At 43.8% G+C, this 27173-nt stretch overlaps 1 protein-coding gene across 12 annotated transcripts in view; it reads right to left on the bottom strand.

The window, feature by feature from the left end:
* ITPR1 (inositol 1,4,5-trisphosphate receptor type 1) overlaps positions 1 to 27173 on the bottom strand; it is a 184718-nt gene that overhangs the window by 69252 nt on the left and 88293 nt on the right. For 5 of the 12 annotated variants that reach the window (XM_049827170.1, XM_049827158.1, XM_049827159.1 and 2 more), the window contains 12 exons: positions 26642 to 26767; positions 26064 to 26264; positions 24309 to 24560; positions 23635 to 23760; positions 22790 to 22918; positions 19851 to 19877; positions 18817 to 18937; positions 17987 to 18171; positions 16486 to 16634; positions 15379 to 15490; positions 11844 to 11870; positions 1626 to 1661 (listed from right to left, as the gene is read on the bottom strand). In XM_049827170.1, coding sequence (XP_049683127.1) covers positions 1626 to 1661; positions 11844 to 11870; positions 15379 to 15490; positions 16486 to 16634; positions 17987 to 18171; positions 18817 to 18937; positions 19851 to 19877; positions 22790 to 22918; positions 23635 to 23760; positions 24309 to 24560; positions 26064 to 26264; positions 26642 to 26767 — 1491 coding nt within the window. The remainder of the gene's footprint in view (positions 1 to 1625; positions 1662 to 11843; positions 11871 to 15378; positions 15491 to 16485; positions 16635 to 17986; positions 18172 to 18816; positions 18938 to 19850; positions 19878 to 22789; positions 22919 to 23634; positions 23761 to 24308; positions 24561 to 26063; positions 26265 to 26641; positions 26768 to 27173) is intronic. The other 7 variants (XM_049827161.1, XM_049827162.1, XM_049827166.1 and 4 more) reach the window with 3 other exon arrangements.

The raw sequence follows: 27173 nt of genomic DNA, 5'->3' as shown, positions 1-27173 counted from the left end.
AAGACACACTAACAACTTTGCACTCATGGAAAATATTAAGGGAAGTCACAGCTGAAAGTAAGGGGGCAGATGAGGAAGATTGACTGACAAGCTATCTAAACAGAACATCTGCCTTCAATCAGCTCCGGCAGTACTTAACCAGCCTGCTCTGCCACCCTCCAGCGACCACCATGGCATGCACATATGCCAACACATTTCTCATGGATTTAAAGAACACACATAGTCTGTCTAATTTTACAGTTACCAGTAACACCAAGAGTTTTTAAGAACTCAAACCATGCATGCCCATGCATACATATACACAGATACACACACACATACAAACACCCCGTCCCACTATACACACACTTCTGGTGGAAGTGTAGGTACTTCGTTATATCTGACCGTGGTCAACGAAGCTCTTTTGAGACTGCGGAGGGCCTCCGACAAAACCTGTGTGATTTCCATTCCAATGCCATGGACTTCAGAGGGTTTTCGCTGGTTTACTGAACAAAGTCCCTTGGCACGTGCATGTTTCCAAATCAATTCTCTCTTATTTCAGATATTAAGTATCTAAAGGAAGCAAATTTTCAGGAATAGAACTTCCACTTTGTAAACCTGAAGTACATTGAGTTTTGGCTGCTTTAAAGCATTCTGAAAATGTGTAGGAACAACCGCTCTATACAGGGACCCATCTTAAACCAGGAGCCATCTCCCAAACATCTCAAAGTCATTCGATGACCACTCAGACTTTCAGTTTACATTTAAACACTATTCCACAAAAACTACAAATACAAGGCCTAAACTAAGTCAAATTGCATTTTTTCATTCGTGATTTCAAATATAATCTTCATATTCGTATAGCTCAGAATATCAACACTGTGCTAGATTTAGACTTCCATGTGGTTTCAGTTAGGTTTCCACTGATACAGCACCCAGTTGTACATCCTACCAATGCCATCATCTGGATGTTCCATTAATTTAAAAAGAATTTGAGATTTCGTAAATTCTTATGTCTTCATTTCGGCAAATAATCTATCTTATGCAAACTGATGCTGGGGTATCCCATAAAGGAAATGTGCCTACGTATCCAGTTCACCATAGAGCTAGCAACCTTGAAGATGTGAAGTGACCATGAACTGCTTCACTGGGGCATTTTAAAGGAGACGCCTAGCTGCTCTGGGATTATGAAGCTTCCACTAACTTCTTCTGACATCTCCATTTCCTTATCAAAGTTTTTAAGTATGTGAGACAACATTAGGACCGTATTAGGAGCCAGCAAAATGAAGTCTCACTTTGCTAACGCAGGGGGATTTGAGAGGAGACTTTTCAAACGCTGCCTCCCTTAAGGGAAATGGCTGAAAGACCTGCACTACCTTGGATTGGTTAAAATGCTTGTCCTTTGGGTTCCTTACTTTGTCCAGGAACATAGATTTGGGACTGATTTACATGCTTTTATATATTTTCAGACTATCGTGCTGATGCTGCATTGGATTAAACCACTTCAACAAATCTACTTATTTTTCACTGTCTAGCACCACGCAGAAACACACATTTCACAGGGTTTTTACCAACAAGACACTCCACCAGGACTACTTCAAAACACCAATATTTGCCTGTTGTACAAATATAGGTGGGTGACACACCTCTACAGAGCTTTCCGTTTCTGGAGGTTGCGGCAGCTAGTTGAAAGTAAAATGCAGAAAAATTAGTCATTCTTCAAGAATCTTTCAGCCCAACAGAAATCTAGTGGTCAACACTTAGGGGAAGGGAGCTAGCAAAGCACTTGACTTCAGTTGAATCATCACAAATGAATTATAGCCATAATTACTGTTTACACCCTCCCACCCACCCACCATGCTCCTAAAAGGGCTACATTTTGAAAATTTAGCAGGTATCCTTTGAACATCCCAAACTACTTTGCATGAACACAGAGGCACAAACAAAAAGCTTGAGTTGCAGGTGCACACAGGCCTGCAACGCAGAAATGCACTTTTGGGCAGCCTGCTCGGACCGCGCACCCGGGATCTGCAACTCGCAGAGGGTGAAGGCAGCACACCCGTCCCCAGCGGGGGGGAGGAGGAGGAGAAGGGAGGAAGCAAGGGCTGCATGTCACAGAAAGGCAGCAGCCTTACAATGTTAGTTTATAAAAAAATGCTTTCAGCGGGTTCTCATCTATAAACATACTTTTCGTGAGATAAAAGATATGTGATACAGCACCAAACACGAGCAATGAAATAAGAGGCTTACCGGTGACGGCTTTTCAAATTTAAAATGCTGATCACCACATTGAAACAGATGAAGACGAGCAACTTTTATCTAGTAGAGCTTAGACATACAACAGAGACCGAAACATTCAAATGAAACTGCCTGCTTAATCGTGGCTAAATTGATTTAACTTCTCAGGAACAGACACTAAGAAATAAGACGATACAGTGGGACCAATTTAAGTCAGCCACTCATCGTCCACGTCCGCCTAGGGCACACAAACTAGACAGACAAATCAAGCGTCGGCTGGGAGAGCAACCATGGTATTTTAACCTAATATCTGCTGCAGCCTAGGAAATGCATAGCAAAGGGAGAGGAAGGACATGGGATCCAGAAGTTGAAATACAGAGAGACTCCAGCTTCCCGGGAAGGAGCCAGAGGAGCGAGCACTTCCCCGGCGGTGCTCCGTGGGCAGGGGCTCCTTGGCCAGGAAGAACTGTTCTCTGCTCTTCTCCTAATGGACTTTCCTCCTGGCTAATTCACATGGCCTTTGGTACACAGTTTCCTTGCATTGTCACCACTCTTGGAAACTTCGCAAGCATGCAAACCATTTCTCTCCTGGTCAAATTGAAGCAGGGAGCATCTGAGCCAGAAGATCTAAAGTTAACAGGAAAACCCTCCTTTATGCAGAGGAACACACAGTTCCTGCACAGCCCGCTTTGTACACCCTTGCTGCTCGTAGGCTGGACACTGGGAACGCCGTATCAAGTCATTAGGGAGTCTGGGCACATTGTTGTGATTGCAGACACCGTCTGCACAACTTGCTTCAGAGCAAAGCAAAAAATTCCTCCCTTCTTAAGTGGTCAACAGCAGTAAGGAAATTGTGCATATTCCCCTGTAAGGGAAATGAGATACCTTCCTTCCAGGGAAAGGGAGATTGAGCTGGCAGGTCAAGTGGACGTGACTGCCACAAGGTAACGGCCTGGACTTTGGATTCTGGATGAAAGCATTCTTACTCCCAGGGTTATACCGTGACCCCAAATTAATGAAACATACGTGTACATTTTGGGGCTGAAACCCAGCACAGACGAAGAATCAGCAGGAAATTAGTTTGATCTTTCCAACTTAATTGGAGAAAGAAAAAGTGCATATTCTAGCTAGCAAATTCCTATGCCTTCCCACTTGAGCGCAGACAGCATGTATAAATAGATCAGCATGTTAGAACCAGCCCCACGAGCTCATCTGCAAGCAAAAGCTACTGCCCTTGGCAATGCTCAGATGGATCATTCCAAGTAAGCACGGCCTTCAGCAATCTTTGAGTAAGAATATAAACTCCAAATACTGAAATTGATATTCTTTGAGTCAAAATGGGTTAAAGCTGTAGTTACCGTGCTGCACTTTGCACTATCCTCTGTGCTGCAACAGCAAAGTATCAGCTTACGCTTTACAAGAAGGATTGAAGAGGGTGGGAGAGCAGACAGAAGTAGTAATTTTGCTAGTTTTCTTGTGCCTCCATATACCTCTGCTCTCCACCTAGAAGAAAAGTGATGGTTTGGGGGCCAGGGCCAAGTTTGTGGAATACCGAGTGCCATGGACACCGTGGCCAGCTGTTAAACTGGCATGTCGTGGGTGGCAGGGTCAGAGAACAGTACAACGTTTTTCCTTTTTGCTAGCAGTAGCAGAAGTTCCTTTCAACTTGCTGCGCAAAACCCCCCCTTCCTTTGAAGCTTCCATTCCCACAAGGCTGGCAAATAAACCACTCATCATTAGCCATAACAGGAGAATTACAATTTCTTTGACCTGTTGGTGACCGTAATGCTTCTAGCGTCCATTTCCCCAACACAGACTATGTGCGTTTCCCAGAACGGTCTTTTTCTGAGTCAGCAGTGGATGTATCCACCTCAAAAACCACCAAAGCAAGTGACAGCTCAAGTGTGAACTCATTATATCTCAACTTACGAGATATGGAAGGGGTTTCGGTCCTTTTCCTTTATGGTTTTGAGGAGGGTATGAAAGTTTTATTTTCATTTGCTTTCAAAATAACAATCAAGATGAAAGTTACCTAATCCTGTCTTTCATAGGAAATTCAAACAACTAGCACTGTGGATAAAAAAGTGGAAACGGTTTGAGGAAATGCAGAAAGACTTTCATTCAGGTTTCAAGCCTCAGGATTGCTCTTCTCAATTTTTTTTTCAACTCAACTGTGTAGTAAACATCCAGAACACTGAGCGTTGAAAAGGCTTGAAATGCATTTAAAAGGCAGGTGGAGACTCCAGTTCGCATAGACTGGGTCTCCTCCAGATAGTGGCTTCAACAAAACAGGATGGAAAACATCTCATGTTGTAAAGTTAAAAATGGGTGGAAAATAATCTTATCAGAAAAACCTGCATGTTTGTGAGACCAGACACATATGAACACTTCTAAAAACCCGATCCTTTTCTCTTCAGCCTCACCAAACTTCGGAATTTTGACAAAATAACAGACAAACCAGCACAACTACAAGCACAAACCTCCTCCACTTCAGGCCATCTCCGAGTTCAAAGTTTGAATTGAGAGGTGACAAACCTCAGACTGCTTAACTTCCCCAGGCTGATGCCATTTTCCAAACTACCACCACATCTCCGTTAGGTCTTTTTCCAGACATCCCTTGAAATTGGGTAAGAAGGTGACTAGCTGGTGCAAGGCAAAAGTAAACTGACACCTGCCCTGGGAGATCTTCAAGATCAACCCTGAGCGTTTTGAAGACCTTAGTTACACTGAATTTATTTGGCTCAGTAGAGAAGCAATGGAGAGAAATGAGATGCCCTGTGCTGTGCAGGAAGGCGGGTTAAATTACCGAGCGGTCCCTTCTGGTCCTGAAATCTGTGAATTCAGGAACTGACCCAACTCCATGCATATGGCATCTAATTATCGGGGTGGCAGGGGGAGAGATTCAGCTTAGAGAAGGAAATAAAAAGGGGAAAACCACAACTACAGAATCAGTCAGCCAAATATCACATTAAGCTTTATAGCTAGGTTGTATATCTAGATGTAAAGAACTAGAGTGATGATCTCAGATATACATTATTCTGAAACCACTGCCCTACGCCTCGGCTCTTGCATTACCATCTCCCATATCAGCTGGAGTTCCAGTGGGACTGGCCATTTAGATAGAGTCCTGGAAGTCCCCTTCCACTTTTTCCTCCCTTTTCTGAATTTCTCCTCTTTTCTGCTTGAAATACATTCAGTATAGTTCTTACTTGAAAGACACACAGCAAAAGCACCACCTAGTCTGATTGATGACAACAGACTAGAGCACAAATTATGTTGCTGTCCTTCATAACTCTTCAGTAATACCAGAAAACTCCATGTAGGTTACCTGCTTGCCAAGTCTCCTTTGTAAGGCCAATACTGTTACCTTGTAGAACCGAGAAAAAATTTGGATAGGAAATTTCTAGCCTCTGCAGATGATATGTAGGTGTTTGTCAAAGATGCATTTGACTTGCTATGGATAAGTTTCAGGGCAGAGGGAAATAATTGGGAACCAAGAGCACTGAACTACTTTGACAAACATCCCACGTTATAGTTTACTGTTGTAACAGACCTGCGTCAAATTTGCCAAGCGGTGTATTTTTAGTGATGGAGTATCTCACACCTGCATAAATTCAGAGGCAGCGGGAGATATGGAGCAGCACCTTGTCCTGGCACGGGTCCTCCGAGCCATGCAGCTCTCCCAGCCCTTGCAGGAGACATGTAGGATTTATGGGGGGCAGAGGCAGTTCCCCGGCTCCCACCGGCGTGTGATGGAGCAGCAACCACACGCTCACAGCCCCTCGCTTCGCCACTGCAGCGCACACCCAGACTGGGGACGTGGCTAAACATTCCCCCCCCCAGCCTTATCTCCGTGAATTTGCTGAGACTTTGCATGCTGCCAGACGATGAGGTGGCAAATTTGGCATAAGGGCTGTCAGCGCCTGCACTGAAAGGTCACCAAGATCTGCCTACAGGAATGCCTTCCCTCATTTTCCAGAGTTTTCAGTTGAGAAAGCATGTTTTACTTGGGCTGGGGCTTTCCTGGAGTTGGAGACCTCAGTCTCCGATATGCCACTGACCTTCAATGAGAGTGCAATCATTTGCTTCTCTAAATCCTCAATCTTGCAGGTCTTTTACAATAACTGAATGTAGTAAGAACTATCTTCACTCCACATTTTACATTAGCAGTTTTAATTAACTGGTAAGATGGTATAACTTCTTTTTTTTTTTTTTTTGTTACAAGTAACTATAAGAAATGTTCCAGTCTCCTTTTCCAAAGAGCTCACCAATTCCAGTTTGTGCAATAAAAACAGTCCAAAGATTGCAGGATTTCTGAGGGAAAAAAAATATAAGGCAGCCCACAAAAATTTATGAGCGCCTGCATTTCCTCTGCTTGAGACATAACAAGTGAAGCACTGTCTAAGTGCAAAATACACAAGAGAAATGACTGTGGAGGAAGCTCCCTCTACAACGAAAATATTTTGTTAGTGCATCTCTCCAGCACTTAAGAGGTTAAAACATTTCCCAACTGCAATCAGAAGATTCATAAAATGGCACATATTTTGCACCTTATTCAGCCATTGTAGTTTTAATTTGTCATTGATAAAGAGCATTGAGAAGGTTAATTCAGTCAACCCCTTTGAACCAGGATTTTCAGTTCCCTTTTTACCTACTTGAAACCTCAAGACCAAAGTGAAGAGGTTAAAAAAAAAACACCCAGAACTATATTGAGTAGGTCTGCAGGTGTATTTTGCTGGATACCGTTTTATCAGCTGCATAAAGTATCATTACTGAATAAAACCAGAAAAACCCCAACAACAGAAAAAAAACGGGGTTTTACTTAATTCAATTACTTAACTTCAAATTCTAAAAAGGACTAAATAATTACATGGGAAACTCCAGGTGCTTATAGAGGTTTGCTGGATTTGGTCATTTCAGCGTTCGCTGGCCCCTGCCCCAGCCCTCCCGGGGTGGGGGGAAGCAGCAGAGCACCCCCTCCTCACCCTGAAAAATAAAATACAGATTCAACGGTACGGGACAGCGGTCATGGGAAGCCGCAAGAGCCCCACAGTCAGGACAGCTACCGGCTCGGGGGCCGGCAGCCCCCGCGCAGCCTGCGATGACTGTAAACATCTCCACCGCGTTTATTGGCAATTACCGCTGAAGGTCACACATCAGCAGCGGGCCCAAATTCCAGGAAAAAAAAGCTGTTCTTATGTAACTGCTGCCTGAATGTTGGCAGGTGCCCAGCGGAGCAGCTCACTGCAATGTGGCTGGGAAGGGGGGGTGTTGGAGGGGGGGGGGGGGGGGGGGAATAAAACTAGGACATCTCCCAGCCACATTCAGCATCCTGAGCATGCCACCTGCAGGTCAGCACTAACACTTCTCTCCTTCTGAGTCCATAAAATATTAACGTGTTCCTCTAGGACGTATGCGTTTCAGTGCCCAAGACTCGCGCTGCAGGTGGAAACGGGGCCATGGTGTCCCCAGACACTTGTCTGGACTGGGGAGACTGGACGGGAACGGCACGTGGCAAACAGAAATGCCTCAACCGGTAGGGAGCTGTGCTGCCTGAGCCGTCCTGGACCACAGGGAACCCACGGTGGAGCTCACCATCTCAACGTGGGTTGTGAAACACCACAAAATCTGTATTTGTATCGTGCCTGGACTTTTTAGTGGGTTGAGGATTGAATTAAAAGTGAATTAAGCTGTTGTGCATAATTACAACCGGGGTTGAGTTATCACTGTTGTGTGAACCTCTCCTCCAAGAGACCAGCATAGTCAACAGCTCCATCAAGAACAGGATTCCAGCAGTCCCAGCCCAGTAAGGAGCTGATCAAGGGAGGCTCAGCCCAAGGGCTTCTACAGACAACGCACCAGTGCCCTGCCTTGGAGGTTTCTACTTTATTACTTCAGACACCTGCACAGAGCCAATGTTAAGACCACGCTATTTATTTTTAGCTCTTTAGCTCGTGTCAGACCCCTTCAGCTCCTCACGCCTGCCTGATGCTCTGGGAGAGAAACAGGAGCCCTGCTGCAAACCAAAAGACGAGCTCCGAGCACAAAACTCCCCAAGGTCAGGAGAAAACCAACACAACCGTGTTGCAAGTGAGGTGCAAGTAAGGTGTAAAATGGTTTACAGCTTCCGATGGTTTTGGTTTTCTATCAAAACAACTTGTGCTTTCCATCCATCCTTCAAGATACTTTTTCTGCTCTTTATTTTAATACTGGTCTTACACAGCCCCTATCCCAAAGGTGTGTGCGCTTTTACAAGTTCACAGGCACCTGGATGTTTTGGAAATACTCTAAGATGACTCTCATCCTAATTTTTGTCCCCAGAAGAAAAACCTTTTACACGAATCCTGCCACAGCAGCGGATGCTGCAGAGTTAAAAAAAACCCCATCTACAAGAGCTTAAAGATGCTCTCCCCATATTTCTGCCAGACCAGGTCATGCTCCTCGGACTACAGTAAGAGAAGTTGAAAACAAACACCACGCTACACCGCCTCTCTTTGGAAAAACGACAGTTCCTTCCTGTCCCTCCTTTCCCACGAAAAGGGAATTCCAGATAAGCCCCCAGCAGAAGGCAGGTGAAGGAGGCTGTCGGCGTTGGAGCGTCCGAGCCCTCCCCGTCACTTCCACAGCCCTTCTCCAGCAGCAGCCCCACGGGCTCAGCCGGGCGTTCGCGAGGGTGCTGCCGACCTTGCGCTCAGGTCGCAGCCCTCGCCATCCTTCCTGTTCTGCGGGGGATTTCCTACCATCGAGGTGAATTCCAGCATTATTCACCCACTTAAAAGGGCACTCCCTTTCTTCGCTTGCAAAAACGTTAAGGGGGACCGGAACGTCGATTTTCTATCACGGCTTCCAGTAACGAATGCACGGACCTCCCGGTGTTTTCAGTATCTTTTATCATTCGGACCCACCGCTCGCTGAAATTACCTTGCAGTAAGCGACTAAGATATATAAATCAACCTATGTATACAATCCTACATACTATGAAATCATGCCATGAGACAGTTACTTTAACAGAGTTTTACCCTGAGGGAATAAGGAGCATTTCAGCTCATCAGAAAAATTAAGTTGTGCATAGTTTGACGGAAAAGGAAGTTAATGATTTTACTAATAATGGAGATTTCAGTATTCTTTGCCCTAAATGTTTACAGTTTCCAGGGTTGACAAGGGGGAAAAAAAACCAGGAAACCCCAGGACTTCCTTTGAGACTTGTCAGTGTTTCAAGCCCCATCCAAATCCCTTCCTATAAGCAGCCAGTGCTCATTGCTGATGGTTATAAACACACCTGCTCTGTGCATGCATTTTTTCCATCGAGGAGCAATAAAGTTCCTCCTTTGCAGCCTCCAGACCAAATCCTAAATTGCTCTGCACGCTCTGGCTGATTTATTGCAGGCAAAGACAGCCAGAAACTGAAGGGGAAAGAGTTTCATATTATGACTTAATTTGCAATTAAACAATCAAGTTTCTCTCTGAAGTTTCTCCAAGATAAAATTATATATATATATATATATGTGCTATTCTGCGAAGGCGTAGCGCCACATAATCTAAGGGGTCTAGCGCCTGACAAACATTTGTGTGCTACAGCTTAACTTCTCAAAATCAGAGCACGCTGCTGGTGCATACTCCTCAGGTAAGAGGGGGGAAAAAAAAAATCTTGGTTTGTAAAAAAGAGAAAGAGAAAATACCCCAGAGGTTAGACATCACAGCACCTCTGTAACTACGTAATACCGAAGTTTGGTGTGAAGCTTGGAGACGCACCCGAGATGTCTCATACTAGCACAGCACAGGTCAGAGGCGACAGCGGCGCAGTAAATGGACTTGTGCCACATGAAAACGCTGTCCTTCAGACCGAAAATCAGACTCTCGCTCTCTGCATACACCCTACCCATCAGTCATCTTCTGCGCACGTTAAGGAGAAGGGCACGCTAAGAGGAGAAAATTTCCACTGACAAACAGAAGGGTGAATACTCCAAGTAGCCCTAGATGAGGATTTTCTGATAAAGAGCTCTTCATTAAAGCTGAAACTCATGATGGGAGAGACTTGTGAATTTTTTCTTAGGAAAGGTACCTCAGACCCTGGCTGGACCTTCTGCTCCAGCGCGGAGAGGGGACCCCAGCGCGCATCGGGATGACGGTGACAGCACCGACCTGCAGCACAGCAGGGGCCTGAGCATCCCAACCAGAGGCTAGGTTAAACCAAAAAAAAGCCACAGCTCCTGTTTGTTCTGGTGAGGAATTCTGCTTCTTCCCTCCCCTAAAAGCCCTGCCAAACAGAAAAGACCCTCCAACCCAGCCCTGGGCCATGCCTACAGTTTTTGGTCTACTTTTGTGACAAACAGTTTGCATTTCAAATGCATTTCAACAAGCAAGGTCCCTAAATATTACTTGGTTTTCCGAATGAAGTTTACCCAGTGAATTCAGCTGATCAACGTCAAAATTAACAAGTTCTACAGAAAGTAATTTATGGCATATTTCATTATCTACTCTGCTGAATAAAGAGCAGTAACATTTTCAGCGTTTTAAGCGGTTGAATTTTGTTCCAAAGAAAAGCTTGGCTTGGGAGAGAATGCAGGAAACAAAGCGCAGAGAGGAAAATATTTCTTTTTTTCCTGGTATTTCAGTAAAATAAGGTGCCAGTCAATCACTTTCTCAGTATTATACATTTATGCAAAAAGAATCTCAAATTTAGCGCCCACACGTGGGTTTTTTTTGAGCTGGATGAGGAAGCTGCAGCAGCAGAGAGAGCTCAGCTCCCTCCCTCCACCCTGGGTGCCGGTGCCTGAACCAGACACACCGCTTTTAAAAGTCCTTAGAAAGCTTAATTTCAGTTAGTCTGAAAGTTCTCACTCAAATACGGCTTTTCCGCCCGTAAAACAGCTACATGCAGCATAAACACAGCCTGGGCTGTCGCACTGCCAACTGAAGGCACGTTTTTGACGATCGAAAGCTTTTTGCACAGAAAAAGCTTCCGAAGTCAGTAATTTTCATAGGGTTAACACCACGCTGCTTTCACGACGCATCCAAACGTTTCACGTGGCTTTATGTACCAAGCCTAAGAATCAACAGGAAGGACAGCGAGATGCTTTGATGAATTGCACGACTGTCACCTTTTTCGGTAAAGCCAGCAGCAGTTTCTGCAGAAGGACCCAGCCCTCCGCAGCACCGCTGGCGCCCAGCTGCGCCGTGCCCTGGGACGGGAGCAACGGCTTCTTCCAGCTTGCGTGAACGCCATTAAACCTCAGTATTTAGTTTTGCTGAAAGAGCCTGCTCACCGATGATGCGGTAATTGCTAAATGCGGACGTTTTAATGGTGCTTGCGGCTGCTGATACTCCAAAGGCGCTCAGGGCTGGTCCTAAGCTTCGTGGGATCTACTATGGCACCAGATGACTGTAGGCTGCCAGAAATTATAACTGCTTTTGGACTAATATTCCAAGTAATGACATACGGAATTAGTTATGGTAACTATTCCCAGTGTAGACACACGGCAGACTGAAAAAACTCAACTACTTCACTGACACAGGCATACGAATCAGAAAGCTCAATGCTGAAGAGACAACAGGACAGATCACAGGGCTACTCATAAAACAAACACCATAGAAACAACATTGTAGAAAATAAATAAAATTAAAACCTCAGCATTATCCAATTCAATGGTAATCTGCCGGAAAAGAAAGAAGGGGAAGAATTGAAAGCAAGCATTAGTAAGAGAAATTACAAATAAATTTCAAGTTAGGATCTTATAAATCATTTAACGCTTTAATGCTGCAGTCCAACATTGTAAGCATGAGTAACATTCGCAAGCACCGGGATGGGGTGGGTTAGGGAACGGACACTGCTGGAAGCACAGCACCAGGGAGCTTTGGAGGCAGGATGCGCCCTGGCTTTGTTCCTGTGCCAAGTGACAAACCACGCGGGGTGGCTGACTGAGATCCCAGAACCCCACCCTTGGGCATCCGAGTCCTCACCAGCATGAGCTGTAAGCAGCAGCAGGAGGGCAGAGGCTGGATTCCCAAATCGGGAGGAGAAACAGAGTTTTAAAACCTAAGTCCTGCAGAACTGAGGCTAATCATCTGGTAGGCACCCAGGAAGACGTCTATGAATGACATGTTTCAGCAAAGTAAAAAACTTGGGTCTAGCCTACACTGTCAATGTAGTAAAGTTTTCTGCCTATTAAATATACCACAGTATGCTACCCATCACTGAGCGAACCTGAGTGCGTGCCAAGATGAAGAGTCTTTAGCAATATGTAAAACTTCAAGCCTTCCCACAAGCTTCTGTACATCTGTGTTCTCACCACGGTTTTTACATGCTGCAGAGGAATCCCAGCTGTTTAATGAAGGCCTTTGCTATTGGGAGCGGACAACACCGCATTCTCAGTACGTTTCCCACCTACAAAAGGGACAAGCTCACGGGCCAGGAGGGTGTGGCATTTTCATTATTTGTGCTGGAAGATTAAGCACGAGAGGAGGAGTGCAATCTTTTTAAAAATCAGATTGTTCCAGCTAGCACCACATGGTATTGCAGCAAAATCACACGCTATGCCAAAACTTCCATGGCACTCTGCTGTTGAACACTACTTTGAAGTGACTGCTGTCAATTCTGGGACCATCTGACCTACAAGCAAGATTGCTTGCGTGATCAATATGCTGGTCACAAGAATAAGTTTCGCCACCTTTATGTATGTAGGGACTCCTGTATTTAAAATGGGTGCACAAGGTTCCCCCCCCCCCCTTTTTTTTTTTTAAAAAAAAAACCCAAACCCGAAAGATATTGCCTTTTAAATGGTGACTAAATACAGTTATATGAGTCACAAGGGAGAATAAATATGATTGCACTTCTCACGGCCAGACAGTAAAAGCTGTTGTACTACTAGCAGCCTATCTATAAGCAATCAGCTGCTTTTTCATATTCGGAAATCCACTGCACAGGCAAGTGTATTCTTGTCTGGCATTATGTAACTGATCTACTGTTTCAGAAATTAATGTATTTTCTACACTTTGAAGATTTTTAGAATCTTGTGGGGTTTTCCATGGCCTAAATGGTGCAAGTTATGTTAACTGTATTTTCTAGAAATACTGCTTCACCCGAGTATGCCACATACAGGCTAAGGAACTCCTGTAGATGAATTTCCGTTTAGAAAAATCTCCGAGTGGCAGACTGCATTTGAAAGAAAAAACCTCAAAGCTCTCATTTGGGTTTTGTTGGTGTACAGTATATATATCATCCAGCCTTTCTATTACTTAGGGTGACCCCGCACAGTCTCTCTTGGCTGTTTTTAACAGGAGAAAGCACGCTGATGTGCTAACAAAGTGTAAAACTAAATCCATGGTTACACTTCATCTTTTACATCCCCAGCGAGGGGCAACAAGAAATACCAGCACCCTGCAGTGGTTGAAGAGGATTGCCTAGCGCAACTCCCTTTCGCAGGACCAGACAAACACTTCTGCAGGCTACAACCAGTCCCCTTCCAGATCAGACTTGTACTGTATCGCAGATGTCTTAGCAAAGAGACCTTGCCGAGAGGACAGGTCTCCACAGGGCTTCATCTTGTGCTGTTACGACCCAGCACACGGTCTGCCACTTCAGCAGAAAAGGACAACGTGCTGAAAGTTAAGTTGAAAGCTGCAGTGGCTGCCCTTTCCTACCTACCCTGCTCCCCTTCTTATCTCATGTATACATGCTTCTTTCTTGCAGTTGATTAGGGCATGCCCCCAAAGCCGATGAGTTTCTTCAAAAATATGGCTACTGCAAAGGGAAAAAAAACCCCAAACAAAACACCTAGGTAGGACTGCCAGTCTAGAGCAAAGCAGCAGCAGGAGCCAGGATGCGGGCTAGACCTCTGGCAGCCCAGAGGTAGTGGCAACACGTGGGAAGAACGTTCCCTGACAGGGCAGGAGCACAGCACCGGCCATCCCTACCCTTCGGGCATTTTCCGAGGAGTCTCCTGCTCACTCACGGCGCTGCTGTGTACTGGGCTGGGTGTGCTCGGGTAACAGCCCACACGCGCGCACGTGCACACCCACATGCGTGCAAAGCCTCCTCGCTTCATTTGCTCTCCCTCCTCCACGTCCCTGCGCTCTGGCGTGCCAGCACCTGCCTCTGGCTGGACTGGCAACAGAGCATGATGTTCTGCTCCTGCATCCTCATTTCCAGCGAGGCTAGCCAAAGCAGAGGTCGTCTGCAACCTCCCAGCTGGCCAGGCAGCCTAGCAATGCTGCAGGGTTCTCTGCCTTCGGAGCATCTCCCTCCCTTGCGGCTGCAGCTATGAACGATTACTACTATTATAAAACTGTCTGACCTCTAAAGCTCTTGCCTTTTTGTGCTGTGAATCTAGCACTAAGCAACAACTTTAAACCCTGCTGAAAGCGAGAATTGGACATGAGACACCATCTGCTGCCGGGCACAGACTCGCAGCTGCAGCTAGCATCCCTCTGCACCTCTGCTTCCCCCAGTCCCAGCTGCCAATTCTCGGTTGGTCACGAGCACGTTCACTGGGAGGGTATACTGCTCTGTACACCTACCGTGTGGCATGGTAATAACCTAGGTTGCTTAGAAATGCACAAGATAATTAGACTAGGATTTTGAGATTGACTGTAGGAATGTCTAGGTACACAAACATACGGGCATATACACGCTCTTCTGATGCAAATAGAAAATAGGTCTGTACCTACAGAGAAACGTACTTCACAACAAGACAAAGGAATTGTATGCAGAAAAAGGAAAGGAAAAAAAACCATGGGTGGGTATACAGATAGTTTCCGTCTATATTTCACAAGATGATGACTCAAATGTATATAAATTAAAATTAAACTACAGATATCCTCTTGTTGCAAGGTTACGTGATGAAGAGTCACCTAGACCCAGAAAGCAGGTAAAGAGGTTATATCCTTCATAAAAAGGTAACGAAATTAGATATTTTTACAGTGCCAGCAACTGCAGGAATTAGATTTAAACTTGCAAGTCTAAAGTAGAAAAGCAACAGAAACAAGCTTACCTTTCAAATTATATTTGAAGTTATTAGTTGACTAAAAATGTTTTGTTCCTGATCCAGTACAGAAGTGCTTACACATACAAAACACAGCTTGAAAGAGCGAGAATTTTATTTTCCTTTACTGAATAATAAAGACAGTGTTTAACACAGAATGATGAACTGTAAATTACGTTACCTTTTCTCCATAGCCTCTATCTTTGGTCATCATTTCCCTGAGCGTCTGTAATACTTTAATACATAGTTTCTCCTCGTTCTCCTCTAGCAGCTGTTTAGTATGCTTTATTAACCTGAAAATAACCAATCAATCACAGCTTGTTTTAGTACTAATATTGTAAAAATGGGGCAACATATACGTGCCTATCTTACTTAATTGGCTTGAGCCACAAACAGGTTTTATTATCATACCATTATACAAGCATCTTGAGAACATTCTCTCAGGAGCAACATTTAACCAGCTACCACGGGCTTCGGTGAAGCTGTGAAGGGAACTGCATCCCCCCCCGCAGGAGGACAGCCAGATAAAACCCTCTGACTACAGGCAGAAAGGAATCAGGGGAAGGGGCAGTGGGATTTAGGACCTGATGGTCCTCCAGAACAAGCACTTACAGAAAACTATTCCACATACTACTTTGTTAAAAACCGTATCAAGAGTCCTGGACAGTGCAATTGGAAATCCATCCTACCCAGCATTTGTTACTTACTCGGGTACCTAGTTTCCATAAACTCTGCATGTAATCCACCCCTCCAGGAGGTGATCTGAGAAGCTGGATTCTGCTCTGAATTGCCCTCTAAATGACCTTGTAACCTTTCCTTTTCCTTCCCTCTAGATGTAGGCAGCACCAGTGTTAGGTGATGCACATGATAACAATGGATTCTGACATACTGGCCCGGCAGTAAGTGCTACAAGATCAAGTACCTTACAAACATTACTAGGATTGAGGGCGGGTATCAAATAACAGGGATCAGCTCAAAATTTTTTACTCATTTATACTACTATTAATGACACTTGTATCCTGCAGCAAATACAGAAATATTTAAGCATTAGCTCTGAGAGCATATCAAGCAGTCTTTCCCCATTCCCAAGAGCATTTTATTTTCCCCGTCCAAGGACAAACTGCATTTACTATCCCACAAAATACTGTCCTTTACAAGTATTTCAAAGTGTATCAAGTATTTACCAAGCTGGGCAAGAGGGCACTGTTCCATAAGGCATGGGAAAACTGGGGAAAAAGCAAAACGTAACAAACCCCCTCCCAACAACACAGACTTCAAGACAACTTACTTGCAAATGAAACCTCCGCTTTCACATTTCCTCCTTGCATCGGTGTTCTCTGGGAAGAGCAGTTCAGGCCTGTGAAGCACATCTACTAGTACTGACAACTCTGCCTGGACAAGAGGACGTAGGCGATCCTCTAAAGCTGATACTATGTCCTAGAATATAACCGTATCAAGATTTTAAACATTAAATAAATCTATATTTATATGCAAATCAATTTCACAAACCACAAAAGAGGGACAGGACAGTTAGGTCTGTCCTGACTGGATAAACTAGATTAAAGACCTCAGAGTTTGGTCAGATAAGACTTTCAGTTTTATTGATTAATAGGTGTCCTAAAAAAAAGGGAGACCTGATTTCCAGCAGTCCCCCAGATTACTTAGTTTCCCTACCCTGCCCATGTTTGTAGGTGTTCTTGTTGATACAGGAGAAAGAGAAAAATGCAGATTCATAGCTGCACTGAAACTTTGTGATAATGATCACGCTATTTATGCTTACACGAACTGACAAAAGTACTACTGTTAAAATTTTGCAAAAAAAAAAAGTTATGCGCCTTGTCCTCCATGTTTGGAAAGCTGTAGCTACCTTAGAAATGAAGCTACGTTTATCCTAATACTTAAACAAGCAGAAAATACTGAGATACCTATGAAGCCAGAGACAAAGTTTAATCAAATTGAAATGGACAAATAGACAGGACTGGATGAAGAGGGAGAAGCTATTTCAATGAGACCGGGTTGGGCTGTGTTTTTACATTACGTAATAGAAGTTTACATAAAGTTCGCTAGAACTGTTTGCCAGAAAAAGCTATTGACGAGAGAATGAATCTTCAAAGGATAAAGGCATCATTCAAGATGATGAATTTCATATGGTATAAAAAATAGGCCTTATTGAACTGTCTACAGATCTGAACATAGCATACAGCTATAACACATCAGTCCCTATTTCTAACATGAAGCATGATGTTTAAATAGTCTTTTTAGCAAAAGCAGTATGGGAAGGCACACACTTTGTTTCAGGGAATGACTGCAGCTGCAACTGGTTCACAAGGAACTGATACATCTATTTATTTCAAGCTCTGCAGTGGTTTCCAGGCAGGGCTGTAGCACCTTTCATTGTCTGAGAGTTTTGGTGCACAAGGAGCAAAGCACTGGAGGAGTCTGGAAGGCTGTGATGACGAAAAAGTCCTGTCTTACTAAAGAAAACATTACTAATGGTGGAACAAGAATACTTCAAGTACCACTAGCTTCAAGTATCAACATCTCCTAGGATGAGTATTTCTATACCCATTAGCTGTGCACATTCAATTACCTGTCCCGATACAATGGTTTACATTTGATTTTTTTATACAGTATTACAGCATTATTATATTCAGCATCAGCCAACTTGATTTCCATGTGGCATTTGGACTAGTTAATTCCCAAATGTCTTTGTACTTAGTAAATTACTCCTTTTGTGTAGGCATGCAAGTAAGTGCTTATCAACGGAGGAAGGGGTACTGTGTAGTCACCTGTAATCTTTCAATTATGTTTCGATAATCCCTGGAGGCAGCGAGCACCGAATCTCTGCGGGCAGCATTCCTTGCAGTCATTCGCCAGTTCATTGCAGTCTTCTGTACAATGTTATGAGATTTCAGGAAGAGATTGTTGACCTGACTGTCCAAGTCTACAGGAATTGCAATTGCTCGGCTTTTCGCTGCAACAAGCAAAAGTTAATAAGAATTGACTCCTTCAGCCCATGTATTACAATCACTGCAAGAAAAGACAACTTCTACTTGCAATTCCTTCTACTATCTCCTCCGTGTGCTTTTTAAACAATGCAATGCTTGATCCCTGCGTAATGGGTCAGACCTCTGTGCTGCACTATGTTTAAAGGCTTTCACGCCTCAGAGCTGTTGACTGTCTTCGAAGTGTGGGAGTAGGAATCTGCCCTTACACACACACACTCTCCTAACAACTCCTGCTAACACACAGGTACACCTATCCAACAGTATTTGGCCTCAATATCCAGTACAAATTACTCTTCTTGCTACTAGAAGTGGAGCAAGCTACTGGGAGGAGTGGCACAAAATTCTTTCCCTGCTGCAGATCAACAGGACTGCAAAGAGTTTTGAGGTTAAACGGAGAAAGCACTTCAGGTTACAGTGACAACATCTATTGCTCAACCATGACAATATATCAACATAACTCTGGCTTTGTACCATGCCTTGGCTCCGAGTTATCTGCAAGTGGCACCTGTGGGAAGTAAACTGCACTTTCTTTTTGGAGGGATGACATGTAAGCAGCAAATACTGGATGGCCATGTTTGCAGCAGTTAGTTCTGATTACATCCATCTCTTACCTACATCTGAGAGGACCCGAATGCAGCTTTCCACTGAAGCCTTTTGGCTTGGCATTAACCAGTTGCAATGGTACACTCTGAACACGCCTTGCAGCAACTGTACAAACACAGGCTGGCGAGTCTAGAACACAAAGTTAAAGAGGAGAAAAATCTAACTCATCCCACCGTATTGAAATGTACGAACATCACCTTGAGGTAATACTGGTTGCCAGCTTCAGCCATGACTCTCTGCACACCAGTCATTTCTAACTGGTCTGCATCCACTTGTTTGGCAATTTCACGTTGTAGACAGCATATCTACCACACCATCAACAACTGAATGGAAAGGGTGGGAATGAGTGCTGGAAGGGAAATATTAAACAGATAGCTTCTAAAGCATAAAGCCTCAGTAATTGAAGCTTGACTAAGCAAAGGAAATAAGCAGTCATCTTCATCTGTTTAATCAGAGTTATCAGCAAACCTGGCATACAGAGATTCTTCTTTTAGTGTTGACCAGTAGCTGACTCAAGAGCCCACAGATAAATGGGACTTTGCTCTTGGCTCAATGACAGCACAGCTCCAAAGTTGAAAACTCATCATTTCAAGTATTATTAGCTGGTATCTAATTTACTGAAGAAACCAGCTGTGTGTTTGTTATTTCGAACACAGGTAATAGTTAGTGGTAAACACTACAGCCACGGATTGGCCAAAATTAAGGCGTGGGTTTCAGTCCTGTATTTCACAAGGTGATCTTCCACTACAGATAGATAGGTGAGCTATTCCAACACACACATGCACATGAGCTCTGTTCTTTCATCTTTGCAACATCCCAACAACAGTGACCAAAACTCTGTTTGGTTTTGTACGGTAATTACTTAGGAGAACAATTCCTTCATTTTACCTGTAAAAAGTATTTTAAATATTTCAACTGAACCTACACTGAGAGGGAATACCCTGTGTCCCTGTGCCTACTAGCTACGTAATGTTTCTATCAGCTAAGTGAACTACACCACAGTGCAAAGCCCACAAGACTTAGGAACCAGTGAAAAAAATACCTCTTTTATTCTGGTCAAGATTAATGCCTGTTTGTAAGAAAAAAGTGGAGTTAGATGAAAAAGCCAAATCTATTACATAATTAAATCTGTTAGATCAATTCATCAAGTAACACCATTATGAAACACATTATGAGATACAAAAGGAGAATCAAAATTCAAAACCCAAAAATGACTAAGAGGCAAATACGTATTATCCTTTCTAGAAATAAGCCAAACACCAAAACCATGGCAGACAGTAGTATCCTCCAAGGGCACTGAAAATACCTGCATATTTGGATTTAAGGCACCCACATACTCCTTTAAGTTCATGTTTAAAGACTTTTTGGTCTTAAAAAGCTTCAAAGGCATTTCATTTGCTTAAACTAGGTCAATAAATCAAATAAGAAATCTATTCCATGTTCCACATGCCTCCAACTACACTTGTGAAGGAAAGCCTTGGGCAGCAGCACCCTTAGGAGGCAAACAGGCTAAATAGCACTTGTAAAAGAGGAAAAGTTTTGGAAAGCTGTTCTTTGAAAAGACAAATTTATGTTCTCCTAATTTTATATTATTTGAACTGCACGACAGATGTACAAGGTGTTCCTTGAACAAGCAAGGCTGGTCCTGACTCAAAGGAGGTACAATTGAAGTCGAACAAGCCGTAACATGAAAGGGCATGAGACAAGAAGAGGCTCGCATGGGAAGAAACGAGATGACAAGGTGCAGCAGAAAGGACGGGGAGTGACTGAATCCAAAGGCAATGCAAAGGAGAGTGGCAGCTGTCACTCGCCTGTGGAGACAGCGGCACCACGTCAGGTAGCAGTGGCTGCAGGCTGCCCTGCAGCATCTCGGTCGGGAGGGAAAAATCCCACCCGGAGGAGCGATGTACGCCAGCTAGGTGGTCCAGCGGACTGTACTCCTCAGACGGGAAAGTCCCTGGTTATGGGCAAGAGTCTTGACAGGCAGAAAAAGGGAGAGAAACGGAGCTTTTAACTTAGAGATGTAGAGCAAAGATCAATCTAGGATAAGGCAGAGCTCTCAAGTGAGATGGTAAAAGAGAGGTGAACTAAGTTACTTCATCCTGCTAGACAGAGGGAGAGATTGAGAAACTAAAGAAAAACTGCTGACATGAAATTAACAGATGGCTAAAATATGATGGTAAGGAAGTGTATTCAAATGCTGTACACTCAGAGATGACAATTAAAAGCATGAGAGCCAAGGTATACAGCACAGAGGGAAGAGAGAAGGGCAGCGCCCCGGGAGACAAGGCTAACTTGATCTCTGTCTCATTTCTTTTGATGAAGTTTTGACAAACTAGCACGGAGGCTGATACCGCAATAGCGGCTGACATCTTAAAGTCACATGAGGCGCAAATCAACTGCTGGACTGCTCAGACTTGCTTGAGTTAAGACACAACCCTAATAAAGCTGCTAAGCCCAAACACAGCTGTTGCAGCCCTGTGCGCCCTCAGAGGCAATGCCCGCAGTTTGGCAGCTTAAGAGTATTTGAGCCAATCTCAAACACAGCTCTGTTGCTTTCAGCGTGACTATCTCCTTGTCTGAACAAGGAGGGCCGTCTATGAGAAGCAGAGCTGCGTTGAATGCTAAACAGTTGGTAGATCAGTCTGGCCACTGGTCATCCAGACGCGGGTTGAGTACACGTCCTGACTCAAGGAGGGCAGAGATACAGGTAGTCAGGAAGGCAAAAGCAGGAGCATTATTGCTTATACTAAGCAGAAAGAAGTCTTTAGTTGATGCACAGTCATGCAGCAGTTTTATGTACACTTCCCTGGAGCACTAGAGTCACCCAGGCAGTGCACCATGTTCCAAAGGTTTAGTACAGATTCTCTGATGAAGGACTGACATCAAATTGCCAGATGCCCTTTATGGCCACTTTTGGGAACCAGATGCCTCCTAACTTGCTGCTAGTTGCCTTCATCTACAAATTGCACTCCGAACAACTGCCTTTGGCACGATGAGGTTGCATCAAGTTTCAACAACTACCATACTCAAACTTCTGACAGACCTGCCAGGCACCTGACCACTCCACCCACACTCCTCCCAAAAAGTTTTTTATGAATAAAAGAATGATGTTATCTTTGTGCTGCAATACAAATATTAGGGCAATGTCCTGACACTGCTTTTCTGCGGTGGAAATCTCTACCTTCCGTCACTTCACAAATGTTCCAAGCTTCTCTACATTTCCCTAACTTTTGAACGAGACAAAAAAAAAATAAATTACTCAGCCTTATGAAACACACTAGAGCTTTTGGAATTTTTTTGTTTTTAAAGGAAATTAGAATCTTCCTATAAAAGCATGCTTTCTTTAAACAATCACCTTTGCACCCTCTGTAACGCAACACCCTCTCCTCCTGTCTGGAAAGTTTGCCACCAAACTTTATCTTCTTTCTTCATGGCTCTCTGGGGAACTCCTTGCTGCTGCGCTACTGCTTTACCACTGCTAGAGAGCTGGCATGCCAAACTACCGCTGAGCAAAATTGCTTGTTGCTCTACTATACCTGCCCACATCATCTTGTTCAACTGTACTCTGATCTAAGGCCGCAAAGAGGACAACCAGAGCCCTTAAATGCAACTGCAATACAAAACATACAAAAAAATCCTTCTTTCCCCTACTTGCAGTGTGATTTTCTCACCCAAAACCTGCTAATGATATATAGAAACTCTGTCAAAGAGACCTGTGTGATCTCAGGGGTAGTAGAGAGTTGAATCTACAAACGAAGCAGTGTGACACTTCAGCCTCTCTAGAAATACATTTGTAATCTGATCTATAAGTCTTTCCACTTCTACAGCAAAAGAAACATCCTGGTCACAAAGAATACCTATCTGCTCCCCCCTTACAAACACACGTTTCTTTTGAACTGGTAAATGGAACCTAAGTGGTATAAACATAATTGCATTGGCAGCATATTTTTACCTTTCTGTCTCTGTACGTTTTCCTACCTGCAAAGTAGTGCTCTGATCAGAGAATGGGGAACTGAAGAAAGTGGTGACTATACTCATCACTATTTCTGTAACGTACTTCTCCAATATGGAGTCAGCATGCTTTCTGTCGCTGGTGTTGTTACAAGCCTGCAAGACAATTCATCCTTAGGTCAGAAGCAGCTCAACCAAGGTAGATTAGTAAGTGTTACAGACTGGAATTCTTTATTTCTCACCATTCTAGTCACAGCAATTGCCTGCCACAATGATATTTACGACACTTGGCTCTCTGGATTTCCAACACACACAAAAGCAGAAGCCCAACACCATTACTGGTTTAATGTGTTGGCATATAACATGTTTAGGAGGGAAGGGGAAAAAACCCACAGTGCCTTAGAGGAAAGAAAGTAGTAGGATAGGGAGGACTGAGGTGTAATGCTTTCGTATGGGGAAATACTTGGAATCCCAGGCAAAAAGCCATATGGCCAAACAAATGCCAAGCTTGGAAAAAATTTGTCCTGACCTGCCAAAAATCGTTGACTATTGCTTGGGAAGGAGCTCGCTATCCTGGCCAAAATGAGCAAGCCAGGTGGCAGAACAGAAAAAGGCATTAGACAAAAGAGCAGGGTGTGGGGCTTTTCTGATTTTTTTTTTTTTTTTAAAGGAAAAATATTAATCTGTTCCATGGAATATGACTAATGAAATCCACAGGCATAAGGAAAAGAAGGCGCATATAAATCTGAAGGAACTCAGTATTCAGGGTACTTACTGCCTTGATGCACTGTTATGTCTTATTCTTACTGCTCTACACTAAATAGGTTCATTTAAGCTTTTTTAAGTCAGTTCCTAGATGCAGAAATCATTACCCGACAGATGTCAACCAGGAAGTTCTCAAATAGCTTCCACATATGATTACTGGTGTAAATCTCTTTCATTTCTACTTCTGTGTCCACATAGCAATGATTCAAGAAGTTGATGTATGCAATTTTGACCTAAAAGTAGAGAAAAAAAAATTACCATTAAAAAAATAAAAACCTGAACGGTATTATGAATGAATATAATGTCACCTTGAAACTGCTATATAAATCATTTGTAATTCTACTTCTTCATTTTATTTAAGCACTGGTGAAATTTAATGCCATGAATAGCAAGACATCATCCAATAAAAAACACCAGGATTACTGTAGACGAAACGTCAGCATAATAATCATTTCCAGTTCTGCAGAACCATCTGTTCAAGGTTAGCAGCATACTCCATAAACCTCTCTGCCTCAAGAACCCTATAAAACAAGCAAGTACAGCATCACATCCCCATTTTAAGAGCAAGGAAACAAGCATAAAAGGATTTAACTTAGCTATCCAGATGCACTGGGGTTGCCGATAGCAGAACCAGGGAAGGAGTCCAGTTTCCCAGCTCACAGCTTACTGTCCACCTGCACCACCACCCTTCCCAGACCAGACTCAGCAATATCAAATCTCTCTCACCCAAAGTCAGCACGTTTCAAATACACATAGGCTAGTGCCTCCAAACAGCCCTCACCTCAGGTATGCAATCCTCATGGGTTACTACCCTAACAATGTCATCCAAAGGAAGAAGGGAGTTGCATTTTATTTCTGTGTAGACATTTTTGCCTTCTGTGCACACAGCAAGCAGTTCTACTAAGTGAATGTGGTACATCAGTGGGCTGTTTTCATCCATCCGATCCCTCTCTGATCTCATCATTTGCACCAAAGTCTGGAAGGAGGCTCTGTCATTGTAAAAGACTAGGACGTCTTCTCCCGCATTCACCAGCTACCAAGAAAGAAAAATATTCCATCAGCGGATCAAAGCCTGCGCATCTCCCTGCAGCATCCTCCCCTAATCTGTGGGCTGACTGTTACAGTGCAAATCCCGATTAGCTAATCTTTGGACACTTAAAAGGAGTGCAGCCCACCAAGTCAGCTGGGCATTCCTCCTGTGCTGCTTTCATGGGACAGAGGGCTCAAGTATGACATTTTGTCTTAAAGAATTTACCACTTCTGAACTGCTGAAGAACTTCAAAGTCAGTCCAACTGACTGCTTAGACAGAAGTTGTGCCAAGAAGCTTGTGACTTTCCACTGTGCTTTTTTATTTCACATACATTGCCTCAGCTGACTTTTTAATACAGCTAGCTGTAGACATACCATTTTGGTCAGAGAAACGCCCCAGGGGCACGCCGGATGGGAGGACTGCAGGGCTCAGTAATTCCACCCTTCTGAACAAACATCATCAATTTTCCAAGGCTAGCGAGTGACACGTTAAGTCACATGTTGGAGATTTCTCATTTGAGACCCAGACGGCCACATTTTCAGAGCAGTTCAGACCTCCTGTAACTCCATGAAGGGAAGGAGAACGAGCAATCGGAGACCTGCTCCAGGCTGGATGCTTCTGGGCACGCAGCTGGAGGGATCTGGGGCTGTCCTCCCGCAGGGTTTGTGGCAAACAGCCAAATAAAACACAGAAAGCAACCCCCAAGGCAAACCCCTTTTCTCAGCAGCTACTGAGCCCTGTGGAAACCGATTGCTGAGCATCTTGCAAACTCAACTCCATGCTGAGAAGCTCACAAAACCATTTTTGAACTGAATGACAAAATATGGCAGACCTTCTAGTAAGACTGATACACAAAAGCTGGAGCTTAACAAATCTGATCCTTGGGCTCCCCCTGCTGAGGAGGCCAATAAAATCCCATCAGACATGCAAATACTCTGTCAGACAGATCACATCCAATATCCAACTTAAAGAGATTCATGTACCCTTCTCTTCACCTCTCCCTTCTATCCTGACACCCCAATTTCCCAGTTACCTACACACCTAAATTTCAGAAGACCCTCAGACTTTTCCCCCTTCAGCACTTAAACAGCTGAATATGTAGGTCTCGGCAAGATAAGAAGTTAATGTCAAAATACTATCATGATAAAAGTTTCCTTCTGCATTAGTGATCTTGAAATTAAACTATTTCTCTTCTAGCCAATTTTGCTACAGAAAGGCACCCTTGCTTCACAAGCCCACTTATATGCTGCTGTGTAGAAGCCTGGAAAGTAACTTGTAAGTATCATTAGCAACCGACCACTTGTTATACCTATGAGTAAAGAGCTCAGAAAGCTTTTGGTCACAAAAAAGCCTGTGCTTTCTGGTAGCTGTATGCTCTTTTTGCATTGTGAGAGCTAACTGTCAGCTTCTTGGCAGTCCCAGAAGCGAGAGGATCAATTTGTCATTTTCACCAAATGGTATGTGAAAACTTCTGTTCAGACCTTGCAAATCTCTGCAGCTCTCACCTCAGCCATTACCATATCTTGGCATTTCTTAATGAATTTTCCTTCCGCCTTGACAATTGTCTGCAGGAACTTTATGTACTGAACATTTCTGCCATGTGTTTCGATACAGTGGACAAAGTGTTGAACAACGCGTTCATTAATCTCACTGCAAAGCTGGAAGTTGTTCATGAAAATGTGCTGCATTGTTACTGCTTCCAGAATCTAATGGGGGGGAATGAAAGAAATAAATAAATTAGGAAATAAACAAACCACCAAACCCACACAGAGGTCAGGATAAAGTCAGCACTCCTGCAGGGTGCAGGACTGAAAAGAACATTTCTGAGGACCTGGTCTTTCAACACAACGGCTCGTATCTAAGCCTATTTTTCAGTCTACTTCAGCCTCTTGAACTTTCTACACTGAAATGGTCCTAAGCAAACAGATCTTGCCAACTTTCGAGGCTTTAGAATGAAAACAAAATGTGACCCCTTCAACCAATCTTGCATCAGAACAGGCCCAGAGGCGATCCCCAAGGACAATCCATTCTCTTTTCTTACTAGAAAAAAAAAATATAAATCATGGCATGAGGTTGTTCTTACCCCTGGGTTAAGGAACAGATTTATGTGCTTGTGCAGCAATGCCTGGTTCTGTTGGTTCCCAGCACAAAAGTTCTGTAAAAACTCGTGTGCAAGCTTCATTATCTCCTGCATCCTCGTGTCTTCAGCCTGTGATTGCATGACAAATAAGATAGGGTTAAAAAGAATCTGAAGGTTCACTTTCAGGTGAGTACTGGATGAGCCGCAGCTCCAGCTCTGCAAGGGAACTGTCACGTCTCTCTCACACTCCAAAGAAAAACAAACCTCCACCCAGTTCACAGACATTAGGGATGAGTTTGGCCCGCTTCACAGTTTTAAAGATCATCAAAAATAAAGTCCATAATAGAAATTACAGTAGTTTAATTCTCTAAAATTGCATACTCCATGGCCAAGCCTGCCAGCAACGTGCTTTAGTCACTTTTACACTTCTGAACATACCAGTACATTGGCCAAACCACACATCATCACCTTGGGGCTACGCAGGAAAACTGCTATGTTCCACTGAAATGCATTTCAGCAGCGACAGATAGGTAGT

This window comes from Accipiter gentilis, chromosome 23 (assembly GCF_929443795.1).
Source record: "Accipiter gentilis chromosome 23, bAccGen1.1, whole genome shotgun sequence".
NCBI classification, from domain to species: domain Eukaryota; kingdom Metazoa; phylum Chordata; class Aves; order Accipitriformes; family Accipitridae; genus Astur; species Astur gentilis.
Note: the sequence above shows the minus strand (reverse complement) of the source record. Positions and strands in the feature narration are given on the sequence as shown.